The 22,336-nt window shown below is 36.2% G+C and overlaps 4 protein-coding genes across 8 annotated transcripts in view; all 4 read right to left on the bottom strand.

Moving 5' to 3' along the window:
• Nucleotides 1-984, bottom strand: part of LOC105568195 (inactive peptidyl-prolyl cis-trans isomerase FKBP6) — a 5,179-nt gene extending 4,195 nt beyond the window's left edge. The window contains exon 1 of one of the 2 annotated variants that reach the window (XM_012023658.1): nucleotides 799-984. In XM_012023658.1, coding sequence (XP_011879048.1) covers nucleotides 799-842 — 44 coding nt within the window. In that variant the 5' untranslated portion in view covers nucleotides 843-984. Of the gene's footprint in view, nucleotides 1-445; nucleotides 725-798 lie in introns of those variants that run through there. The other variant, XM_012023659.1, reaches the window with a different exon arrangement.
• A 4,783-nt stretch (nucleotides 985-5,767) lies between these two features.
• LOC105568194 (odorant receptor Or2-like) lies at nucleotides 5,768-9,721 on the bottom strand. The gene is made up of 7 exons (XM_012023657.1): nucleotides 9,677-9,721; nucleotides 8,955-9,224; nucleotides 8,392-8,860; nucleotides 7,295-7,394; nucleotides 6,913-7,035; nucleotides 6,495-6,650; nucleotides 5,768-5,935 (listed from the first exon to the last, which is right to left on the bottom strand). Exons 1-7 carry the CDS (start codon nucleotides 9,705-9,707, stop codon nucleotides 5,885-5,887), a joined length of 1,200 nt encoding a protein of 399 aa, XP_011879047.1. The 5' UTR covers nucleotides 9,708-9,721; the 3' UTR covers nucleotides 5,768-5,884.
• A 1,991-nt stretch (nucleotides 9,722-11,712) lies between these two features.
• Nucleotides 11,713-15,463, bottom strand: LOC105568193 (odorant receptor 43a-like). Its single transcript, XM_012023656.1, has 7 exons — nucleotides 15,423-15,463; nucleotides 14,742-15,011; nucleotides 14,171-14,639; nucleotides 13,775-13,874; nucleotides 13,079-13,198; nucleotides 12,778-12,933; nucleotides 11,713-12,458 (listed from the first exon to the last, which is right to left on the bottom strand). Exons 1-7 carry the CDS (start codon nucleotides 15,451-15,453, stop codon nucleotides 12,408-12,410), a joined length of 1,197 nt encoding a protein of 398 aa, XP_011879046.1. The 5' UTR covers nucleotides 15,454-15,463; the 3' UTR covers nucleotides 11,713-12,407.
• A 762-nt stretch (nucleotides 15,464-16,225) lies between these two features.
• Nucleotides 16,226-22,080, bottom strand: LOC105568192 (odorant receptor 43a-like). Of its 4 annotated transcripts, none has more exons than XM_012023652.1 (7): nucleotides 20,571-22,080; nucleotides 19,943-20,212; nucleotides 18,591-19,059; nucleotides 17,955-18,054; nucleotides 17,712-17,831; nucleotides 16,704-16,859; nucleotides 16,226-16,565 (listed from the first exon to the last, which is right to left on the bottom strand). In XM_012023652.1, exons 1-7 carry the CDS (start codon nucleotides 20,626-20,628, stop codon nucleotides 16,515-16,517), a joined length of 1,224 nt encoding a protein of 407 aa, XP_011879042.1. In that variant the 5' UTR covers nucleotides 20,629-22,080; the 3' UTR covers nucleotides 16,226-16,514. The 4 variants fall into 4 exon arrangements, with proteins under 4 accessions (XP_011879042.1, XP_011879045.1, XP_011879044.1 ...); XM_012023654.1 differs by having other exon boundaries at nucleotides 16,503-16,565; nucleotides 16,668-16,859; XM_012023655.1 differs by having other exon boundaries at nucleotides 19,943-20,648.
• Nucleotides 22,081-22,336: the final 256 nt, after the last annotated feature.

Below are 22,336 nucleotides of genomic sequence, written 5' to 3'. Positions count from 1 at the left end.
TACTCTCGGTGAATCAAAATGCCATGATTGATGGCATTTTGATTCACCGAGAGTAAGCCTAAGAGCTAAAGTAGGAGTAAGAAATAAAATGGATTTATTTCCTTACTCCTACTCCTTACTCCAGCTTACTCCATGTATTGTAGACCAGCCTTAACTTCTAGCTTTTGGTGTAAGGAAGCTGAAATACGGGCATGATTGTTAAAATAATTGTAACACTGATTGATGGCATTTTGATTCACCGAGAGTAAGCCTAAGAGCTGAAGTAGGAGTGAGAAATAAAATGGATTTATTTCCTTACTCCTACTCCTTACTCCAGCTTACTCCATGTATTGTAGACCAGCCTTAAGATACAGAATTGACCCCCAGTGCTACAAATATTTTTGCTACAAAAATTATGCCTGTACTTCAGCTGCTGCACTGAAAGGTAAAGGTTAGGTTTTCTTACTTCTTACTTCCAATGTAGACGGTCCCTAAGATACGTCGTAATTGAAGCGAATGATTGGTTAGCTTTTACATCCTACATCGTTGTAGTCGTGAAAGACGAAGTTCAGCCATCTTTTACAACAGGCTTTGCAATCGTACATGCTAGTTTAAAACTGTGTTTTACAACACTGTACAATCGACAACAACCACGCAACAATCATTTACGCAATTGTAGAATGTGGCTTTTACGCCAAGATTGTTATTTCTGCTTTTACTCCTTACGCCCGGCTTACTTCATGTATTGTAGATAAGCCTTGAAAGGAAGTCATAACGTGATCTCGGGCATGCGAGTTTGTTATTATAATTCTCATATACCTGATCTTCAAACCGTCCGACAGGGAGTTTACATGCGTCGCCATTTTCGAATGTGTGAATTTCGTCCAAATTCCTTGTTATATATAAACCAATTTGTCTCTGTTCTCCTGGCGGCCACACGTGCTCTAGCTCTTTGGTTCTAGCTCTTCTCTCTCCGAAGCACGGATGATAGTTGATGCTGATTCCGGCTTCCGGCGCCTTACGCTCATTTTCATTCTTGGAACTATTACGTTACACCTATTTTTAAGCACTGCCGATAAAGTCTCCACTTGGTGCGTGTCCGTTCTACGCCCATTTTTCAAGCGGGTAATGCAGTGCCCAATTTTGGTTGTGTTCCGTGCTGCATACATGAAATGTCGATAACACGAGAGTGTTATTAATTTTTCGCTAAAAAAGTGCGATGTCAAAACAAAAATGGATGTCAAATCATATCGTTAATTTCTACGGTGATTTGTCGCGACGAATATCACGCATAATTTGAAGTGGAAGTCGCATTTTAAACGAATCGCCACCACACACGGCGGTTCGTCGTGTCATGTCGCGTCGTCGTCGCGACAAATCACCGTAGAAATTTACGATATAATTACGGATCGCGACAATTACTTAAACGCGATTGATAAATGTTAATAACTTTCGAACGAGACGATCGCGTGCGTAGGAGATGATCGAGATTCTCGTAGGAAATAATCGCGTCACGAGGAGCGACGCGAAGACACGCGGTACATCCGCCGCACCGAATGATTCGACACAATAGATTGTTTTCGACCGAGGTGTATACGTCATTTCTTGGAATCCGCGCTCGGTTTTTGCGGCAGAGGTGTTTACGGTGCCGTACGCAGGATCATTCACGCGGCGACAGTCGAATTGATCGGTCATGCCCGCGCCGCTTCGCATATAGTGTTATTCTTTCTTGATACGCGTTCGCGACAAGTGCGAGAAGAAACCGCGATCGCTCTCTGTGAATAATCAACGATCGAGATCATCGTTCGATCGTTGAATTCCCGCAATTTGTGTCAGTGATTTGTGCGGATATCAGTGCGACTATGGGCTTGTTTTCTGTTCCTGCACTGGTGAACTAGTTACTAGTGCAATAAATTGGAGTAAAACAAGTATATTTTTTCTCATTCTAGCTTACTGCACTAGTTCACCAGTGCAGGAACAGAAAACAAGCCCTATGTAATCGAACAATTCGTAGTCGCAATCGGACTCGGTGACAATCGGACACAGTGAAAACCGAAGAAGTGGGATTTGGATAGGTACAGTGACAGTGATAAGTGACTTCACAAGCGGAAGTGTAAATTCGCGAGTGAAGTGGCATTTGGATACAGTAACAGTGACAGGTGACTTTACAAACGGAAGTGTAAATTCGCGAGTGTGTCGGAGGACAGCTGAGACAACGACACCTGAGAGGAGGACACCTGAGTAGAGGAGGAGGCCCAGGATAGGCATCGGGCACCATTGCTTGCAGAATCAACGTGGATACGACTTCGCCGCTGCGCGTCGTGTCGGTGAGTGAAAAATTTTTTATTAAACGGAATCTACATTTTCAGATAGTAAATTGTAGATTGATCCATTTCGTAGATCCGTTACGTTAAAATGGATAGGTTACCAATAATTTCGCGGTTTATTTAATATATTTAATTTATTGAAGAGAACTGATTTTATAGAACTCTACAAATCAGAGTATGTTGAGCTCATTTTGCATGTTACAAATCATTAAATTACATCATAGAAATTATGCGAAATATAATGACGCATATTATCGATGTATTCGGCCAACTAATCTCTCGTAGCCTATCCATTTTTAATTAAAGAATTGATATATGTATAAAGTAATATAATATGACGTGAGATTCCAATATATTTTGTCGAGGATGCTTAAATTTGAAATTATTTTCATATTTTATTTGAGATTATCGATTAACTGTAATATTCAATTATAATATCAGTGTCACTCGTGCGGCAAGTTCCTTTTTTCTGGATCTTACATCATTTATTCTACATGTCTCGCGATACTTTTAAGATGCGTTTAGCAATATGCACAGTCACACGCATCTCGTATTTTTGCGGTTGATTTTCGCGGTCGGTTTTCGCGATTAGTTTTTCATATGTTCAAGAAATTATTAATTGTTTAATTTTATCCATATTATAAATTTTAATTTTTCTATCGCGGAATATAATTAAAATAAAATTTGTTCTATATTTATGTGCTTGAATTTTATATTCAAAGATCGAGTCACGAAGATGCGGTCAACGCTTTTGAAAACGGAAGTAAAATTACACTTTGATCAGTTTCAGAAATTAAATTTTTTAAAATTAAGTTTTTTCTTTAAATAACTTCTCTTCTGGTCGTGCATTTTTCGATACAATCGTCGCTCGCATATAGTACGAACCGTACGAAATATCTGTCGGTGATAAACCGACTATGGAAGGAGTTTTCTTCCTTCCTGATCTCTGGTCAAAATGACTAGACTGTATGGCCAGGAGCAACGAAAGGTATGTCCAATCTAGCCCATCGAAGAAAGACTAGATACGACGAGGTAAGTGGTCAATATTGGCCACTGTGATGGAGTACAGTAAGGTGCTGTACGAAGTATACTTTGATTTCTTTTGATTTGTTACAATTCGAGTGGGTTATGTTTCTATGTACATAATATAAACGGAGCAATCTTTTATGTACAAAAGAATGTTTAAATAATTTTCTAGTGAATATCCAGAACAGTGTGTGCTACAAATTTTGCCGGCAAACAGTATACAAGTTTAATACAAAACTTGACACATTTAATTATACCAAAGTGCTAGTAGAAATAAAGCATGTCAATAAAATGGGACGATTAATGATAAAAAGTCAAACTTTAATAAACTTGCTGTACAGTCTAACATAGCTTGTCAGCAACATTTTATATTTCGTAGTTGTACGTATTATATAATTTATATTTCACATTTTACTTTTTATTCCATTGTCGTATGTAAGTTTCATGATAAGAGCATACGTACTCAACATAGACAGCTGCGGCATGCGAAACGAAGAAGATTGGTTTTTGGTTCGTGTCGCTACGTCGATTTTTCACCGAGTTATAGCGTTTTAAAAATCGAGCGCGCGCGCACCATTCATGTCTGAAGGCCGCGTGAGTTTACGCGAGTATTACGCAAGCCTACTACGTCCCCCAAAAAACTGGCATAAAAACACACGACGTACACCTGTTCGGTAGTAAACATTGCCACGCGGACGCCGCGCTAGACGCCGCGCGAGACGCCGCACATACGCGTCGTCTGCTGCTTCTGTCCTCAGGAATAAGATCGCGAGTCGATATAATCGTTAATATCTTCGCACAGAAAAATCGTAGGAAGATGATCCTGGTCTCGTTGGAAAGCTAAGATTTCAGCGCTTCTAACGAGATAAGAATCGCTTATCTCGGATTATTAGATTATGAAATATCATCGATTAATTTTGAAAATAAAATTGATTTTGTCCCGAGATCGAGATCACGAGTCAATATAATTGTCTATAACTCCGCACAGAAAAATTGTAGCAAGATGAGCTTGGTCTCGTTGGGAAGCTAAGATTTCAGCGCTTCTAACGATATAAGAATGGCTTATTTCGGACCATTAGTTTATGAGGCATTATTGATAAATTTCGAGAAAAAAGATTTTGTCCCAAGATCGAGATTGTGAATTAATCTTTCGATTGGATGAATCTCTCTCACGTCGTGCATTAAGTAGCAAACCTAATTTATGTTTACTCAATGTTTATTTTTCTAAATATACACTGCATATGTAATTGTACGGTTTGTTGTTGATAATCCCCTCCTCGGGTACTACCTTGTCGCGGTGGAGGGGCTCAAGTACCCCGAAGAGTTACTCTCTAAAAATCAATCAGTGCATTATCACTGAATCAGTGAATATTTACTGTTTTCAGTGATAATCCATTGATTGATTTTAGTGAGTATATATTCTAAAGAAGGGACAACCAAAGGTACCCATTGCACTATTTAGGTCCGATTTTTCATTTTTTAAGAAACTGTTGACCACAGTTTAATCGATTCTCTGTCTTTTCTTAGATAATAATATAGAAAAGGATAGAGAGTCGAGTAACTTCCATATTAACAGTTAACCAGAAAATGATAAACCAGGCCTAACACTCTCTGAAAGTTAATCGGTGGATTATTACTGAAAATAACGAATCGATTCACTGTTTTCAGTGATAATCCATCGAGTGACTTTTAGAGAGCACATTTCTTTATTTCATTTATTAATTGATTTTGTTCATTTCTCTCATTTCAGCACTAACTTTCGAGGACTATTACTCGAATAATTTAAACGAATCGCAACCGCGCGCGGCGATTCGTCGTGTCGCGTCGCGTTCGGGAGTGCCGTTTATGTAATCGGAAGGAGACTTTTAAGGTGTAAAATCGCGCGAACGATCTTTGTGCTTTCGCGAGTGTGCCAGAAGACAACCTGAGTGGAGAAGGAGGCCTCGGAAAGGCATCAGGCGCCGGCGGAGCAACTTGGCGGTAAATATTACTTTTATTTTTTGTAAAATTAATATCTTTTCCGGTTTATTATATTCATTTCTTTATTACTTATTGTTAGTATTTGTTTTTTCACATTAGAGCCTTTTGAATTTTATTCATTGTTATATTGAGTTATTTTATATCTTAATTTCATATAATTTCTAATAATTAAAAATAATAATTAGAAAACAAGATGCAATTTTAAATTTAACAAAACTACGGATTATGTGCACAAATTCATGCGGAAAGGCATCAGTGATTCCTATTCTACAAAATAATTTGATTTCTTTCATTTGTCGCAATTCGGGTGGGTTATTCTTTTTTATACATATATTTTCGCATATGTGCGAGATTGAAAAGATCCCTATTAAATCCCAATCGCGTCGCGTTTTGAATAATCCATATACTACGAATTGACCGCTCTTGGGTCCTGTGTAATATCAAAAATAGTTTCGTTATAATTCTTTTTTATTACTTTTTGTAATTCATAAATAGAGATTACTCATTGTTCACTTAGATAGCTTCCTCTTTTTTCTCGTCCTTGTTGAATTTTAAATCGATTTGTTGGGAAATTATCGATTAGCGAGCAGTACGGATATGTAACCAGCTGACGTTTTTATTAACTGAAAAAGAAGTTCATTGTATATAAAATGATAATAACGCATATGTAGATACGCGATAATAAATAGTTATAAGCCAAAATAAAATAATTAAGACAGTTAATTTTATACTTACAGATCAAACTTGGATTAATTTGATCATTGATTAATTCAATCGGCAATATTATTTAGCATCTCTAAAGCCTGTATTAGACTACGGATTGAGATTCAGATTAGATTGAGATTTGACCAATCCGAGTAAAATTCATTAAACTTGATATTAGTAAACTTTACTCCGACTGGTCTAATTTCAATCTAATCTCAATCTCAATCCGTAGTCTGATACGGGCTTAACTGTAATTAGTTTAATAACATTTGCAAAATTTTTTACTGTGTAATTTCGAATTATAATTTGTTGCTAATTTCTAATCTTTAAAATCTCTTTTTTCTCACGTGTTACATGACAAAAATAAATCACTCAATTTTACCATTAATAAAATTCTATTGCTATTATTTAATAAGTGAGTCGTCAATTAAATTAATCACATATGTACGGACACATAGATGAATTACAGATGCTTACACTGCAAAACAAAGATAGTGTCATGGGAAACATCTTGCCCGCGGTAATGTATAGAGGTTTCTCGGCACGCATCATTATCATCATCAATTTTTTGGCTTCATTCGGCGTCCTCAAGTACCACGTGTAGTTATATACTGCATAAAATATTGCCTCGGCCTGTAAATTTTGTTACTGAAATCTCTACTTAAGACTGTTTCTAGGAAGTCTTATAATTTAAATGAAAAATTAGAAGAAGCACTGCAATTTTATATATGTATACATATGTGTAGTAACCCAGTGAAAAATAATTCATCGAAATGACGTCGACATTGTCAAATTGATGTCGATTCGACATTATTTTGACAACGATCGACGAGATTTTTCGCTGGGACTATTTTTATACTAAAACTCGCTGTTAATGTTAAAGATAAGCACTTACTTTGGCTATAAGAATCTCCCCGACCACGCAGTATAGGCACATGTGAGCGAATGTATTAATGAGAATCGAAACGAGCCAACATATTCGCATAAAGGAAACTTCGCCGGCGTCTCCGTCAATGATCTAGATATGTTAACATATTTTCTATCGATGTTTTTCTTTGAAAGAATTATTTTAATATCTTAATTTTTCATTTCCTTTGGGGTATAACATGTGCTTATAATTTGCATGAGAAATTGAGAAATGTTTCATGAAAAAGTTTCTTCGTTACTTTATTCGCTCCCATCTCAGCGAGATATTTTGGTGATAGATATTTTATATTATTATTTTATATTATTATTTTGAAAAAGGAATAACTCTCTTCTCCCGTCCGTCAACTTACGGTAACTATTAGAAATCCCTGTAGGCAAAATAACATAGCGAAATACACTAATAATGCCAGAAGCATCAAGTTGAACGTGTTGTCGATGACATCAACAGACCTACGATATGAGATATCGTACGTTGTAACATTAATCGGTTTCGATCAAACGAAAAATCTCGGACAACATATATCACGAGTATTATTTTACGAAATTGCAAGCGCACTCGTTCGACACACCAAGCAAACACGAGATAGCTCTTGATAATTTTTGAGAAACACATGAAATTACTTTATGAAAGTGTGATAAAATTAAGATACACTTGCATTAGCTGACTGCTTGATTACCGTATCGTTCAAAGTTCGTGTTTGAAAATACGTATAAAATACTATTTGCTTGTCACAAATTTATAGTCTACACTGATAAAAAAATATCTTAATCCAAGAAAATATTACTTTACTCAAGAAAATTATTCATTAGGTGGCTCCCCTAATAGCTTATTAATTTAAATTTAAAAATAATAAATTAATTAAAACATGCATTGCTTTAATTTAAGTATTTATTAAATATCAAAGAATAGATCATTTTAATTAAATAAATCATTTTAAATTAAAAATTTGTATTTTAATTCTATAAAATGTTTACTAAGATGTAATTTTCACAGCGAAGAAAATTGGATTTCTTATTTAACAAAAACAATTATTTCATTTAATAAATAGTATTTTATATCTCATGAAATCTTTATTTGAATGTAAAAAATGTAATGATTTAAATTAATTTACTTAATATAATACATAGATTTACTTGACATTTGACATTTTTATTTAAATAGAATAAATATTTACTTCAGTAAAAAACAATTTTAAGTAAATCTATTTACTTAGTTTAAACAAATTTTTTTGTCAGTGTAGTAATTAATTTATTATCGCGTTATAAGTAACGTGTGTAATAACAATCGAGTTGTTTCAAACAAATATTGTATATTTGAACTTTTTTTCACACACGCAATATGTTTTAGTAATTTTAGCCAAATTATCACTTCCTCCATTTCTTTATATTATTTAAAAAGAATGACAGTATAAAGTACGTAGATTGAATATCGAGTTTAATATCACACCTAATAAGACGCAGGTGGTCCTTGATAGTGAAGGCTAATCCAGTACTGAAGTCTTTGAAATTGTCCAAATTGATCATTCGCTCTTTGAGGATTTCCAATTGGGCGCATATGTGAAAAACGAGCAAACCTAGAAAGGTATCGATGCCCGTGTAAGAAATCGCGGCCACCAAGATCGTTGAAGCTTGCGCGGCGATCACGATTTCGTAGTACGGGGTCTCCGTAATGTCTCTCAAATAATATGTTTGTACCAGCATCGGTCTTCCCGGATCTGTCAAATTTGTCAGATACCTCGTTGTATATCCAAAGATAGGTGGAATGATGAGAATGGCAGACGCGAAGCTCATCATGACACATCCGAACACGACCATCATTCTAGCGAATCTCGCTTGCCTTATCATGGTATCTCGTTCTTGCGTCGTTTTCGTCCTAAGCCAATCCTCCACGATCATGCTTACGATGGGTTCAAGCTCTTTGGAAAAGGATACCAAAAAATATGGATTAAATTGACGCTGCAAGAAGCAGGTGAAATATTGCAGAGTAAATAGTAATATAGAAGGATTTACCTTTCTTGCGTAACCACATGATGACAAATTTCATGACGGTTATTGAGAAGGGCAGGCCGATTTGCATATTGTCCGTCATCGCCAGCATGTCGCCCCAGACTCTCAACAGCGCTAGTAATCCCGGTAAGACCGATACCCAAAACATCGTGGTGAATATAACGAAAGCGCGGAAATCGGCCAAAAATTTTTGCCGACGACTTAACTTTTCGTCTGGCCACAGGCCGAGGATCTTCAGAGAAATCCGATTTATCCCGATTGCCCAATCCAGGTCTATGTAATTATCACGCTGTTACTGATTAAATCGACAGATGGGGAACGATAAACGAGTCTTAGCAACATTGTGTAGCTCAAGTAAATTAAAAATCAAATTTCGTAATCAAATCATAATTTCGTAATGATCATTTGTCGAAATAATTAAATGACGATAATGAGACACGACGCGAAAATTTGTAAAGTGTCACGGTAATTGTTTCGAGTTTGACAATAAAGTGTGTTCGCATGAAAATTATTTTTGCGTCACTCAATCTTTAAGCAAAATCTGTCGTCTCTGTTCTTTTAATTGATGTTATCAAACGCATATTGGAATCACTGATGAGGACATTTCAAACGTGAAATTTTGTATTCTAATGAAACTAATGCAAGTATATGTAGATTTACGTCAGTATCGAGTCTCACAAACCGTTTTATTGGTACAGAATTTAATGATAGAAAAATATAGACACCTGTGTATGCCAGTTCCTTAGAACTGTCCATGTTCAAGACTAAACGAAGACTGGCATTTTTTTATGAATTCAATATTCTCTCTTGCCTCAGGGAGCACGGCAATTACGCATGCTCACGGAAAAAGTTCTGAAACGCAGGTGCTGAGGTGCAAAGTACGGGCGCTCGTAAATATTTCAGATATTAATGTCTGCCGTATCTTTTTTTAGGGGCGTATAATTTCACGTTCGAAGACACGAATTCGTGGCTCTCCCGCGGCATCGCTAAATAGCCTGATGAATATCTAAACAGATGTAACGTCCTCCAATTTTCCTGGGGCGCTCGTTATTAATTTATCCTTGGTCTCTCGCCTCGCTTAGAAAACCTGCTCTTTTTCAACAATATGCATTTTCTCAAACTTACCTGGCATTTTGCGTCAAACTTTAAAACGCAAAAAATTATTGCGTCGACACGTAAGCGACGTTTCCTCGATGAGCGACGCTTTGGGCGACGTGTGTTGTAGCAACGCGAAAGAGCCAAAAGATAGCAACATAAAATAGACTGATCGTTACAGGATATAATAAAGTAGGATGAATGTACGTTAAGTAGAAAATGTGTCGTGGCTAACGCAGTGCAATAAGAAACAATTGTGTATATTTATATCGAGTTACAAATTATTAATATGTAAACGTGCAAGAGGTGACGTTGATTAACGGCAACATTGTTTGTAATAAAATGTGATTGTCTCAAGTCTCAAAATATAAATAATTAAACACATTGGAGCTGTTGTATAATTGAAAAATTGAATTAAAATATTAAAATATAGACCAACGTTATCTTGACCGATACTTAGTTCTGTCTAGAAATTTCTGGATGCCAAGTATGGAGGCCGCACTACCTTTATCTCCAAAATTTTGCGAATTCAGGCACCATGCAATTGTGCAACGACTGCCCAATATCGTTGACGTTAGTAATGTGGGGAAAGAGAAATCGTATGTGGTTTGACGCAACAAAATGAATTAAGTATAAAAAGATTAAGCGACGGTACTGAAAATGAGAAACATTGCAATCTTCTCTGCTGTCTTTCGATTGGCTCATAGACGTTCAAGGGCTCGAAGGCCAAGCTATAGGATCAAAAAGTATCGGAATTTTTGTACTTAAAATTATATTATAGATTATATAAAGAGAATATTGTAAACGATTTTTTTTGTAGAATAGTATAAAATATTTTCTACCAAACACAACCTCAGTTCGACTTATATCTCGACAGATGGAAATTGATTTGGTCAAATCTAATTCTCTTTTCCTGGGTAATATCGGAGAACCTGCATTCTTTTAAAAAACTATTGCCATAATTGGTATGTTGTTTACATGTAATTTAAACTTAAATAGTTTAATAAAATCAAATTGAGGAGAGAATAAAGCAATCAGTAATTCTATATTAAAAGTTCAATTAGTCGTTTGACTTCTTATCGGTCAATATAAAAATTTTACATTTCTGCTTGATGTTCCCCGAAATTATTAACAAATTTTTTATTGCCTTTGCTGTCTCGTTTCTTTCACTTACAAATCGTAGAGGTGTATCCTATCTTGCCACATGTTGAAAGAAGTTTTTGAAATAACAGTCGTCTGTAGCACCCAGCGAGAAATGATTTGTCAATCGACATCGAAACTGTCATATTGATGTCGATTTGACAGAATCGTGCTTTTATTTGGCGTCGGATTCATAATCTTGCAGCAATTACCTCAATTCCGCATACGTTTTCGGCTTCGCAGAGGTATATAGATTACTCAATAAGATATAATATATGTCTTATTTCCCAGTAATGTGATAAAGAAGAAGTAATTGCTTATTCACGTCGATATATTTTAAGATTACGTACGCTTCGAATTGTTCGAGCCGGGCTTGGAAGATGTTTGATTTCATGGGTTGAACTCAGACACACGGCGGCGCTATTTTTCTTATACTTTAGGGTAGGGTGTGTAATAATTACTCACTACTAAGCAGAGAAAAATATGTATTTAGTGCTAGTAAAATTACATTAAGTTACAGCGCAGAAGAAGAACAGTAAGAATAGATCTAGTCTAGAACAAAGTATCGCTAACTAAAAGTAGAGTCCTAAAGTATTATGTTTCACATTGCATATACTATGGGAGTTGATGCATAAATTCGTCCCGTTTTTAAACCAAAAACATATCTATTACATTTTGTCGATATACATTTAATCAGTGATATATGCAATCTCACGAGTTGTTTTATGACGACCAGTTTCAATCAAGGTCAAGATTTCGCAACTGTCAATTTCGGAAGGCCGTCCAGAACGTTTCTCATCCGTGAGATTAAAATTAACATTACGGAATCATCGGAACCATTTACGAACGGTGGAATCATCAATAGCATCTTCTCCGTAGACAGAACATATTTTTCTTTTGGTCTGAACAGCAGTTTTGCCTTTTCGAAAATAAAAAAGCAGAAAGTGATGCTTAATTTTATCCATCTTTATAAATTTATACAACTCACAAGCATCAATCGACGACGACAAATTTGACAGTAAAGTTTCCGTTCAATTGCTACTTTCAAATGTTTAATACGTCATATAAGTGTGAAGTTAATAGCAGATCGAATTCGTATATAAAGTGCGCGAATGTTTAAAAACGGGACAAACATATGCATCAATACATTAACTTAAACAGTTTCCTCTATATCTTCGCTCATGATGTCCTCGTAGAATTTCTAAGCGTTTTATCGGAAAATTATCGAATAGCGAGCAGTACGGATAAGTAACCGACTGACGTCTTTATCAACTAAAAAAGAAGAAGTCTAATGAACATATGTATACGAATATGGTAAATGTATAGAAGTGGTGCTTCAGCAGGAATCGCAGTTCTTTTGTGGGAATCAACAAAACAAACAATAAAAACATATGTACGTAAGATTTTAATAGGGGAGCTTAAAAATTTTGTAGGAAAAAAAATTCAAAAACGTTTCATTAGGGATGGAGTAGATCCAAAAAAGGAGACTCAGCTACTATTGCTATTTTTTAATAAGTCAATCGCCAATAAAATTAACCGCATATGTAAGCATATAAATGCATATGCACATAGACAAGTTACGGACACTTACGCTGCAAAACAAAGACATGGTCAAGGGAAATATCTTGCCCGCGGTAATGTACAAAGGTTTTCCAGCGCGAGTCATTAACATCATCAAATTTTTGGCTTCATTTGGCGTCCTCAAGTACCACGTGTAGTTATATACCGCATAAAATATTTCCTCGCCCTGCAAAATTTTATTACATTATGAAATCTCTACTTAAGACTGTTTCTAAGAATTCTTATAATTTGATATAAAAAACACTGCAATTTTATCCATATGTGCAGTACTATCTATTGTACTCGCTGTTGTAGTAAAGACAAGCACTTGCTTTGGCTATAAGAAATTCCCCGACCGCGCAGTATAGGCACATGTGAGCGAATGCAGTAATAAGAATTGTAAGGAGCCAAGTCATTCGCAGAAAGGAAAGATTGTTGTCTCCGTCAATCATCTAGACAGGATAACATAGTTTCTTGTTTTGTTAGAAAAATTTACTTCAATATCCTAATTTCCTTTCCTTTAAGGTACCCTACACTGAGAAAAATGTCCGATTAAATATAATCGGATAATAATCCAATTACATAATAACAAACGGATGTATCCAATTAAATTGTATCCAATGAAAAATATGAACGGTTTTTCAATCTCATTTCATCGGATAAATTTCATCTGTTGTGTCCACAATTTAATCGGAAAACGTAATCGGAAAAGTTAACCGTCGGAAACACTATTTAATTGGTTTACCCGATGGAAATTTTTCTCATTGTCAGTGTAGTAGCACAGTGCATGGACCAAATACTGGTTAAACATTGGCCTAATGCAACCAAATATAGTTTGGTCCACGCACTGCGCTACTAGGGTATAAATGTGTACGATTCACATGAGAAATTGAGAAATGTACCGTGAGTAAGGTTTGTTCGATATTTTATTCGCTTCCGTTACAGTGAGAAATTTCGGTAATAGATATTTTATATTATTTTATATTATTTTTTTCAAAAGAAAATAACTCTCTTGTCCGCCAACTTACGGTAACTATTACAAATCCTTGTAGACAAAATAACACAGCGAAGTACATTAATAATGCCAAAAGCATCAAGTTGAACGTGTTGTCGATGACATCAACACACCTACGATATAAGATGTGGTACGTTGTAACATTGATTGATTTTGGACGAAAAATCTTGGAGAACACATACCACGTGCATTATTTTGCGAAATTGTAAACATATTCATTGGACATAAAAAATTAGCACGATGCAAATATTGTGTGGGCAAGAGACAGCTCTTGACAATTTTTTAAACACATGGAATTATCAAATAAAAATGTAATAAAATTAAGATACACTTGCATCTGCCGATTCCTCCTCCGCTTCTTTACATTATTTTAAAAAATGACAGTGTGAAATATATCGAGCTTAATCACCTAAGAAGACGCAGATGGTGCTTGACACTGAAGGCTAATCCAATGCTGAAGTCTTTAAAATCGTCCAAATTGAGCAATTGCCCTTTAATGATTTCCAATTGGGCGCCTATGTGGAAAACGAGCAAACTTAGAAAGGTATCGATGCCCGAGTAAGAAAGCGCGCCTAGCGAGATCGCTGCAGATTGGGCGACAAACACGATTTCATAGTACGGGGTCTCCAAAATGTCTCGCAGATAGTACGTTGGCAACAGCAGCGGTCTGCCCGAGTCTGTTAAATTTGTCAGATATGCCGTGGAATATCCTAAGATAGGTGGAACGACGGAAATGGTGCCCGAGATGACTATCATTATACATCCGAACAGGACTATCATTCTGGCAGTTCTCGTTTGCTCTATCATGATATCTCGTTCCCGCGCTGTTTTCGTCCTGAGCCAATCTTCCACGATCATGTTTATGACCGGTTCAAGATCTTCGGAGAAGGAAAAGTACGGATCGAATTGACGCTTGAAAAAGTAGGTAAACTATTACGAAGTAAACGGTAATATAGAGAGTTATAGAAAGAGAGATTTACCTTTCTTGTGGAACCTTATAAGAAGAACTTTCATGACGTTCACTATGACAGGTAGATTGATTTGTATATTGTCTGTCATCGCCATCATGTCGCCCCAGACTCTCAACAGCGCTAGTATTCCGGGTATGATTAATACGCAAGTTATCAAAATAAAAACAATCAGAACGCGTAGATCCGCCAAAAGTTTTTGCCGATGATTTAACTTAGCGTCTGGCCAAAGACCGATGATCTTCAGAGAAATCCGATTTATCCCGATTGCCCATTCCAGGTCTATGTATAGCAACATCGTGTAGCTCAAGTAAATTAAAAATCAAATTTCGTAATCATTATTTGTCGGAATAATTAAATGACGATGATGAGACACGACGCGAAAATTCGTAAAGTGTCACGCTAAACTTTTCGAGTTTGACAGTGAAGTACGTTCGCATGAAAATTTGTGCATCACTGAATCTTTAGACAAGATCTGTCGTCTGTTTTATTCATTGACAATTAAAAAAAAGAAAAAAGCGTACGTGAGAATCACCGTCGAGTAACATTTCACACGTTAAATTTTATAATCTAATAAAACTACGTATATATGTAGGTTCACGTCAGTGTCGAGTCCTACAAAAGGTTCTGCCAATTATGTTTCTTGATACAGAACTTATCGAGAAGTCGAGAACGATAGAAAAATATGGGCACCTGTGTATGCCAACTCCTTAGAGCCGTCCATATCCAAGGCTAAACGAAGACTGGCATTTTTTTTGTGAATTCAACATTCTCCCTTGTTTCTCAGAGAGCGATTACGCATGCTCACGGAAAAAGTTCTGAAATGCACGTGCTGAGGTGCAAAGTACGGGCGCTCGTAAATATTTCAGATATTAATGTCCGTTGCATCTTATTTTACGGGCGTATAATTTCTCGTTCGAAGAAACGAATTCGTATGCCCCTCCCGCGGCATCGCTAACTAGTTTATGAATATCTAAACGGGTGCAACGTGTGTAAACTCCTAATTTTCCTGGAGCGTTCGTTATTAATTTATTCACTAGTCTTTTTCCTCGCGTTGAAAACCTGCTCTTTTTCAACAATTTGCATTTTCTCAAACTCAACTGGACGAACTTTAAAACGCAAAAAATAATTGCGTCGCCACGTAGCTTCAAGACTGCTGGGCGATCTGTGTTTGTAGCAACGCGAATGGCCGAAAGACAGCAACACGAAGGAGACTAATCGTCATGGTAGTTAATAAAATAGAATGAATGTACATACGTTGAGTATAAAACGTGCCGTGGCTAACGTAGTGCAATGAAAAATGAGATACGATTGTGTATATTTACAAATTATTAATATGCAAGTGTATAAGCGGTGATTCGTCGGCAACATTGTTTGTAATGTAGCGCGATTATATCAAGATATAAATAATTAAAGGCGTCAGGGATAAAATGTACATTTAACAAATTGAATTAAAATTGTAGAGATAATAAATACAATGTTACTAATTTCGTGTAATTTAAATGAATATTTTTAGGTATTATCTCCCGAAATAAACGACGAGATAGTACATAGAGCATTAATGATAAAGATTACATTCTTAATGCGAGTACGATCGTTTATTGTGGTTGATTATACACATGAAAGTTCCTCTCGTTCAAATCAACGAATTGACTTCGTTTACGTGGAAAAACGAGGTCCATTTGGCGCATCGATTGAACGTTGCTCAACACGGTACCATTTTGCATCGCGAAAAATCAGATTCCATCGAAAGTTGTCCCGATCAATTTATCCAGTGTCTAAATATCATCGATTGGCTAGCAATACCGATATGTATCCGGCTGACGTTTTGATCAGCTGCAAGCAAAGGTATAAAAAGATCAAGCGACAGTTCTGGAAATGGTGTAACGTTGCGGCATTCATAATTCAATTAATTTGTCGGTTATTCCATCATATTACGCGGATATTTCGGTGAATAGTAGCAGGCTATCTTACGCTACAAAACATGGACAGTGTCATTGGAAATATTTTTCCCGCGGTGATATAAAGAGGTCTGTCGGCACGGATCATTATCATCGTCAGATTTCTGGCTTCGTTTGGTTTCAGCGAATACCACGCGTAGTTGTACACCGCATGATATATACCTTCACACTGTATTAGACAGAATTGGGAAAGTTACTTTATATAAAAGTATCAAGTTACTGTTACAGTTTCTCGCTAAAAATGTAACTAGTTACAGTTACTAATTACCAATTCTGAAAAGTAACGCGTTACAGTTACAGTTACTCAAAAAGTAACGAATTGTTACTTTTGCAGTTACTTTCTTGCAATGACAATTAAAATCTGCATTTAAATTGTAACGTGTCGATAATGGCGTTTATGCGCAAACGCAAGGCCTAATGCAATCTGCACTGATAAAGACATATGTAGTATTTGAAACTATAATTGCATAGTAAAATAATTATAGGAATATAATTTTTATAGTAATTATGTGGTTGGCTCCAAAAATGACTATAAATTATGGTGAGATTGCGGTAACTGCAACCATTTTTTTCTGTTATTGTGTGGAGGTTTAAAAAATATATAAAGTAACTATTAATGTAATTGAGTTAAGATACAGTTACAGATGGAGAGAAAGTAATGAAGTTAAGTTAGAGTTCTAAAAAAAAGTAACTGTAACTTTGTTACAAGTAACGAGTTACTTTCCAACCCTGGTACTAGATATTGTTAAATAAGTTAATGTCAGAATCTTTCGTGTGCAAAACTGACAACAAACCCGCTATCGTGTGTTAATTAATTGCGTCAGAAGACCGCAGTAGACTAGAATGCTGATAATGTTCTTCAAGAAATAATCGCGAAAACTTCGAAACATATCGAAGATCGATGAACTATTTGCATTTTACCGATGCACTGCATTTACAATCGATTGTACCAATTTATGATGCATAATAGAATAACGAAAAATACGGTGAAAGGCAGAAAAAAGGCAATAAAAATACTCACTTTTGCGATGAGAATTTCACCGACCACGCAGTAGAGCAACATATGAACGAACGTAATAATGAGTTCCGAGACGAGCCAACATATTCGCGGGAAGGAGACGTTGCCACCGTCATCAATTATCTATACACATTAACATAAGAATCCCGCTTCGTATCAGACACTTGAGTACTTATACAATAACAGTTATTCTGGTCTGATTTTATTATACTTATAAAATAATAAGGTTCTCCTTTCATGACTTACACTAATTATTAGAAAGCCTTGGAGGCAAAATATTATCGAGAAATACACTAACAACGCCAGGAGCATCAAGTTGAAGGTACTTTCGATGATATCGATGGATCTACGGAGCATAAAATTTCACAAAATATAAGGCACTCGATTCTGGTCATACAATAGATTTTTTAATAGATCTTATGCCTTTGACCAGGCCAGAGCGAATATCGTCGACCTTGATTAAAGCATTAACTTTATTATAAACTTGCTTTCGCAGTTATATGTGTATGTGCTTCTAACAATCCCGGGGAAAATTATTTGCTCTTTTACAACGCGAAAACACAATTTAACCGATAAAATCGCTAACTCGTTAATTTCTTTCCTCCGTCTATGTCATAATGAGCGGACTAATTGTAAGCCCGTAGCAACTTAGTCCTAGTCTACAATAGATGACTAAAAAATGAAGAGAATACTCGTCTATGGTCAATTTCTTATGGCTTAGGACTTAAATCACCTATTGTATTGTAGATCAGGAGGTCAATTCTGTATCTTACACTGTAGTGAAAATGCTGAATGTAAGTAGCTAATTTTTAGCATTTTCACTATATTGTAAGATACAGAATTGATGCCCAGGACGTAAAGTAAAGGAACGCAATCTGCAACCTGATAAGACGCATGTGATTCTGAACATTCGTCGACAGCCCGAGATTGAAGTCTTTATATTCATGTAGATTGGTAAATCGCGTCCTAAGAATTTCCATCTGGGCGCATATGTGAAATACAACCAGGCCCAGAAAGTTGTCGATCCCCGTGTAAGAGAACGCCGCCATTATGACGGCTGCGGTCTGCGCGACGAACGCGATTTCGAAGTACGGGCTCTGCGTCATGTCTCGAAAGTAGTACGTTTGCAGCAACAACGGCTGCCCCGGGTCCGTGACGTTCGTCAAATATCTCATGGAGTAGCCGAAGCACGGCGGGATGACGATAATGATTATCGCCAGGACCATCATGATGCATCCGAACACGACGATTCTTCTCGCAAACCTTGCCTGCTTTATCATGGTATCGCGCTCGTCCTCCGTCTTCGTTCTGACCCAGTCTGCCACGACCATGCTCACGACCGATGTGAGATCTTAACAGAAACAAGAACGCGAAGCTTCGCAAATTAGATTCTAACTGTTACGAATCGGAATATAAAAATGTGACTCGTACCGACTTAAATATGCGCGACAGCGGTGCAACAGAAATATCGAAAGAGTATCGAGAATTTTTTACCTTCACGATTCAATGATATCTGTCGTGTGTTCTCGATAAGATGGCTACAAGATTATTGTGAAAAAACTGGATGGCAAAATTAATGCAATCGATTTTAAGAAGAAGGTAGAACCACAAAAGATATTTTCGAAGGAACGAGATTAAATCATAGACATAGTATAGACTGTGCATTATGGCTGCAGACGTTTGCACACCTGAGAAAGAGACAACATGTGCTTTACCTCGTAGCTCTTTCTCTGTCTATCGTTCCTCTACTCTTTTGTTTACCCCCACTACTCTCTAAAGTTTTTGGAGTGAAAATAGAACCGCGGAGTGAAACGTTCACTCTATTGGAGCGAATCTTTACTCTATTAGAATAAATATTTACTCCAATAGAGCGAATATTTCACTCCACGGTTCTATTTTCACTCCAAAAACTTTAGAGAGTACACTGAGAAAGTAGTCTCTGAAAATTTATTTGTGGCATATAACGTTTATTTCACTGAAATAAACATTATATGCCTCAAATAATGTTTATTTTAGCGAAATAAACATTATATGCCACAAATAAATTTTCAAAGACTTTTCTCTCAGTGTACTTCACTTCGACAAAGACAAAGATACGAGCGAACACCAGCTATCTCGTTCTAAAGTTGACACATGTTTTCACGCGAGTAAAGTAGAGAACGCGCAGTATACTATGTCTATGGATTAAATACGGCTTTCTTATTTTTATCATTGATATGAATATCGATCTCTACCTTCTTTTCGAAGCCACATAATGATGATTTTCATGGCGGTAGCTGTGATAGGTAGCGTGATTTGCAAGTTGTCTATCATCGCTATCATGTCGCTCCAGACTCTGATAAGCGAAAATAGCGAGGGTATGATTGACACAGTAACCAACGTAGTGAAAATAACGAAAGCCCGTAGATTCGCCAAGAACTTCTGTCGACTGCTTAATGTCTCGTCAGGCCATAAGCCGATCATTTGCAGGGTAAAGCGATTTATTCCGATGGCCCATTCTAAATCTGCATAATCACCACGACGTTACATAATTATATCTTTAGTGAATATAATTTCTACTTGACACCGTTATTATTAAATGGATATATTCTTCACGAAGTATGTAACGAAATGTAGCACGCGAAATGTATAATGTGCATAAATCTGCGAATTTTGTATCAGATTCACTTTACACAAGCGCTTTCACACTCTGGCTCACGTCTCTGAATTCACGTATAATTTTCCAAACAGTAAAAAAACAGTTAAAAATATAGAAAAATCCCTTAATTTTGTTTTATTCGATAAGCGTGATGTAATAAAGTATCACGAATTTAGCATTTGTGTCTTTGCAAACCAAAATGCAGTTTTTCAAAAACTATCGACCTGCATGTTCGTAATACTTGGAGTTGTCCATGTCCGATACTGCGTTAAAACTGGACATGTATGTCTTTTTCCCTTCTTTAATCAACTGACCTTTTCAGAAAGACTAGTAACGCATAGCGAAACTTCTGTAAGTGATGTGCTAAAATGCGAAATATAGAATCTCATAAATATCGTGCTACAACGTGTCCGCCATATATCGTGCAGCCCGGCCGCAAATTTATAAATTCTTAAAGGAATGAAATAATTCCTATGGTCTTCATATTTTTTATTCATGAAATGTTACTCATATTTTTTACCGTCTTTCATTATTAATTCACTTCGTCTCTCTGATGTCGCTCTTTTTCAGTTTGGATTTTACGGAACCTAACTGTTAAGGCAACTGTGTAATAACGCAAAAAATGAACATCAACTTGCCGCGTCGCTACAAAGTTTCACGGACGGTGCATCGATAATGATGCATTGTTATAGCAACGTGAAAAAGACAACGGATGGCGAGGTAAAGTATGGGGGTTTTGCGGGAACCGAATGAGACAGGCATTTTAGTTTATGAACAGCGTTCCTCAGTGAAACGTGCAGTTGACGTATCACAGTGAAATAGAATCAACGTGCAAATTTCGTGTTTCTTTTTTAAAATTTCGATGTAATTTTTAGTAAATTTTAATAAAACAGTAAGTTTATTAGAATTTGCTAAGTGTATATTTTACTATTAGATAGAGGACTGTGCGATATATTGTACGTGTAAAATTATTCTTCGAGTTACTGGCTATTTAAAAATAACTTAACCATTGAAATTTAATTTGAACAAAGATTGAAAGAGAAATTCAATCTGAACAATATGCAAAATGTCTAAAGTACACGTATGTATATACGTGTATGCGTATATGACAGGAACAACGATATCTTTAATTAGACATCTGGCTTTGTGCTACATCCGCGAATAAGACACGTACATGAGTTAATCAGTTCGTCCTAATGAAAGTTTTTGAGATACTTTATTTGTAAGAAAATTTAAATAAATTACCCAGACAGCATACACGTCTAAAAGACGTCTACGTCTAAAAGATGTCTTAAAGATATCTTTACGACATGTCTTTTAGACACGTGTGCTGTCTGGGTGTGATGTTTATTTTCTAAGCAAAAAAATGGCGTAAGTCTATGTGCATACGTGCAAAACAAGATTTTTATAAATGCACAATTGCTTCTAAGTTTGTCTTTGTGACTATCCGGAGAGAAGTTTGGACATCAAAAAAACTTTCATTATCAGTCCTTTTATTACAATAATTGTACATTCAATGCAGTACGTTGTATATAATATTTTTCAATAAACAGCTGTTTTATAACAATAGGTTATTTTATTATTAAAAAATCTATTTTTACTTCGTGCAGAGTGTGAAAGTATCCGAACATAATTAATAAAGCAGAGCTGCACTAATTACAATTCTGAAGAGTCCTATTTCAAGAATTCTAAGTCTTTGTCCCAGTCTACAATAGGGATTTAAACCCTAAGCCTTACGAAATTGACTAATCACAGTCGCGCATTCTACTCATACTTGACCGTGATTGGTCAATTTCTTAAAGCTTAGGGCTTAAATCATCTATTGTAGTCTGCGACTTAGTCCCAGTATGAGTAGAATGCGCGACTGTGATTAGTCAATTTCTTAAGGCTTAGGGCTTAAATCTCTATTGTAGACTGGGACTTAGTCTACAATAGATGATTTAAGCCCTAAGCCTTAAGATATTGGCCAATCACGGTCAAATTTGAGTAG

The sequence above is a fragment of the Vollenhovia emeryi genome, unplaced genomic scaffold, assembly GCF_000949405.1.
Source record: "Vollenhovia emeryi isolate VEMERY1.0 unplaced genomic scaffold, V.emery_V1.0 DF939131.1, whole genome shotgun sequence".
In the NCBI taxonomy this organism is placed as follows: domain Eukaryota; kingdom Metazoa; phylum Arthropoda; class Insecta; order Hymenoptera; family Formicidae; genus Vollenhovia; species Vollenhovia emeryi.
The sequence above is the reverse complement of the archived record's forward strand: the minus strand, read 5'-3'. Positions and strand labels throughout refer to the sequence as shown.

Excerpts from the sequence above, each read along its gene's own strand:
- LOC105568193 (XM_012023656.1), bottom strand. The coding sequence starts at position 15,453 with ATGGACGGCTCTAAGGAGTTGGCATACACAG. Across the intron at positions 15,012-15,422 it reads TAAGGAGTTGGCATACACAG|ACCTGGAATGGGCAATCGGG; the intron begins GTGCCCATATTT and ends TGCTATACATAG. Across the intron at positions 12,459-12,777 it reads CCATGTCTTTGTTTTGCAGC|TTGATAAAGACGTCAGTCGG; the intron begins GTAAGTGTCCGT and ends CTTCTTTTTTAG.
- LOC105568194 (XM_012023657.1), bottom strand. The coding sequence starts at position 9,707 with ATGGACAGTTCTAAGGAACTGGCATACACAG. Across the intron at positions 7,036-7,294 it reads AGGGATTTCTAATAGTTACC|ATCATTGACGGAGACGCCGG; the intron begins GTAAGTTGACGG and ends TAACATATCTAG. Across the intron at positions 5,936-6,494 it reads CACTATCTTTGTTTTGCAGT|TTAATAAAAACGTCAGCTGG; the intron begins GTAAGCATCTGT and ends CTTCTTTTTCAG.
- LOC105568192 (XM_012023652.1), bottom strand. The coding sequence starts at position 20,628 with ATGTCCAGTTTTAACGCAGTATCGGACATGGACAACTCCAAGTATTAC. Across the intron at positions 17,832-17,954 it reads AAGGCTTTCTAATAATTAGT|ATAATTGATGACGGTGGCAA; the intron begins GTAAGTCATGAA and ends TAATGTGTATAG. Across the intron at positions 16,566-16,703 it reads CACTGTCCATGTTTTGTAGC|CTGATCAAAACGTCAGCCGG; the intron begins GTAAGATAGCCT and ends CTTTGCTTGCAG.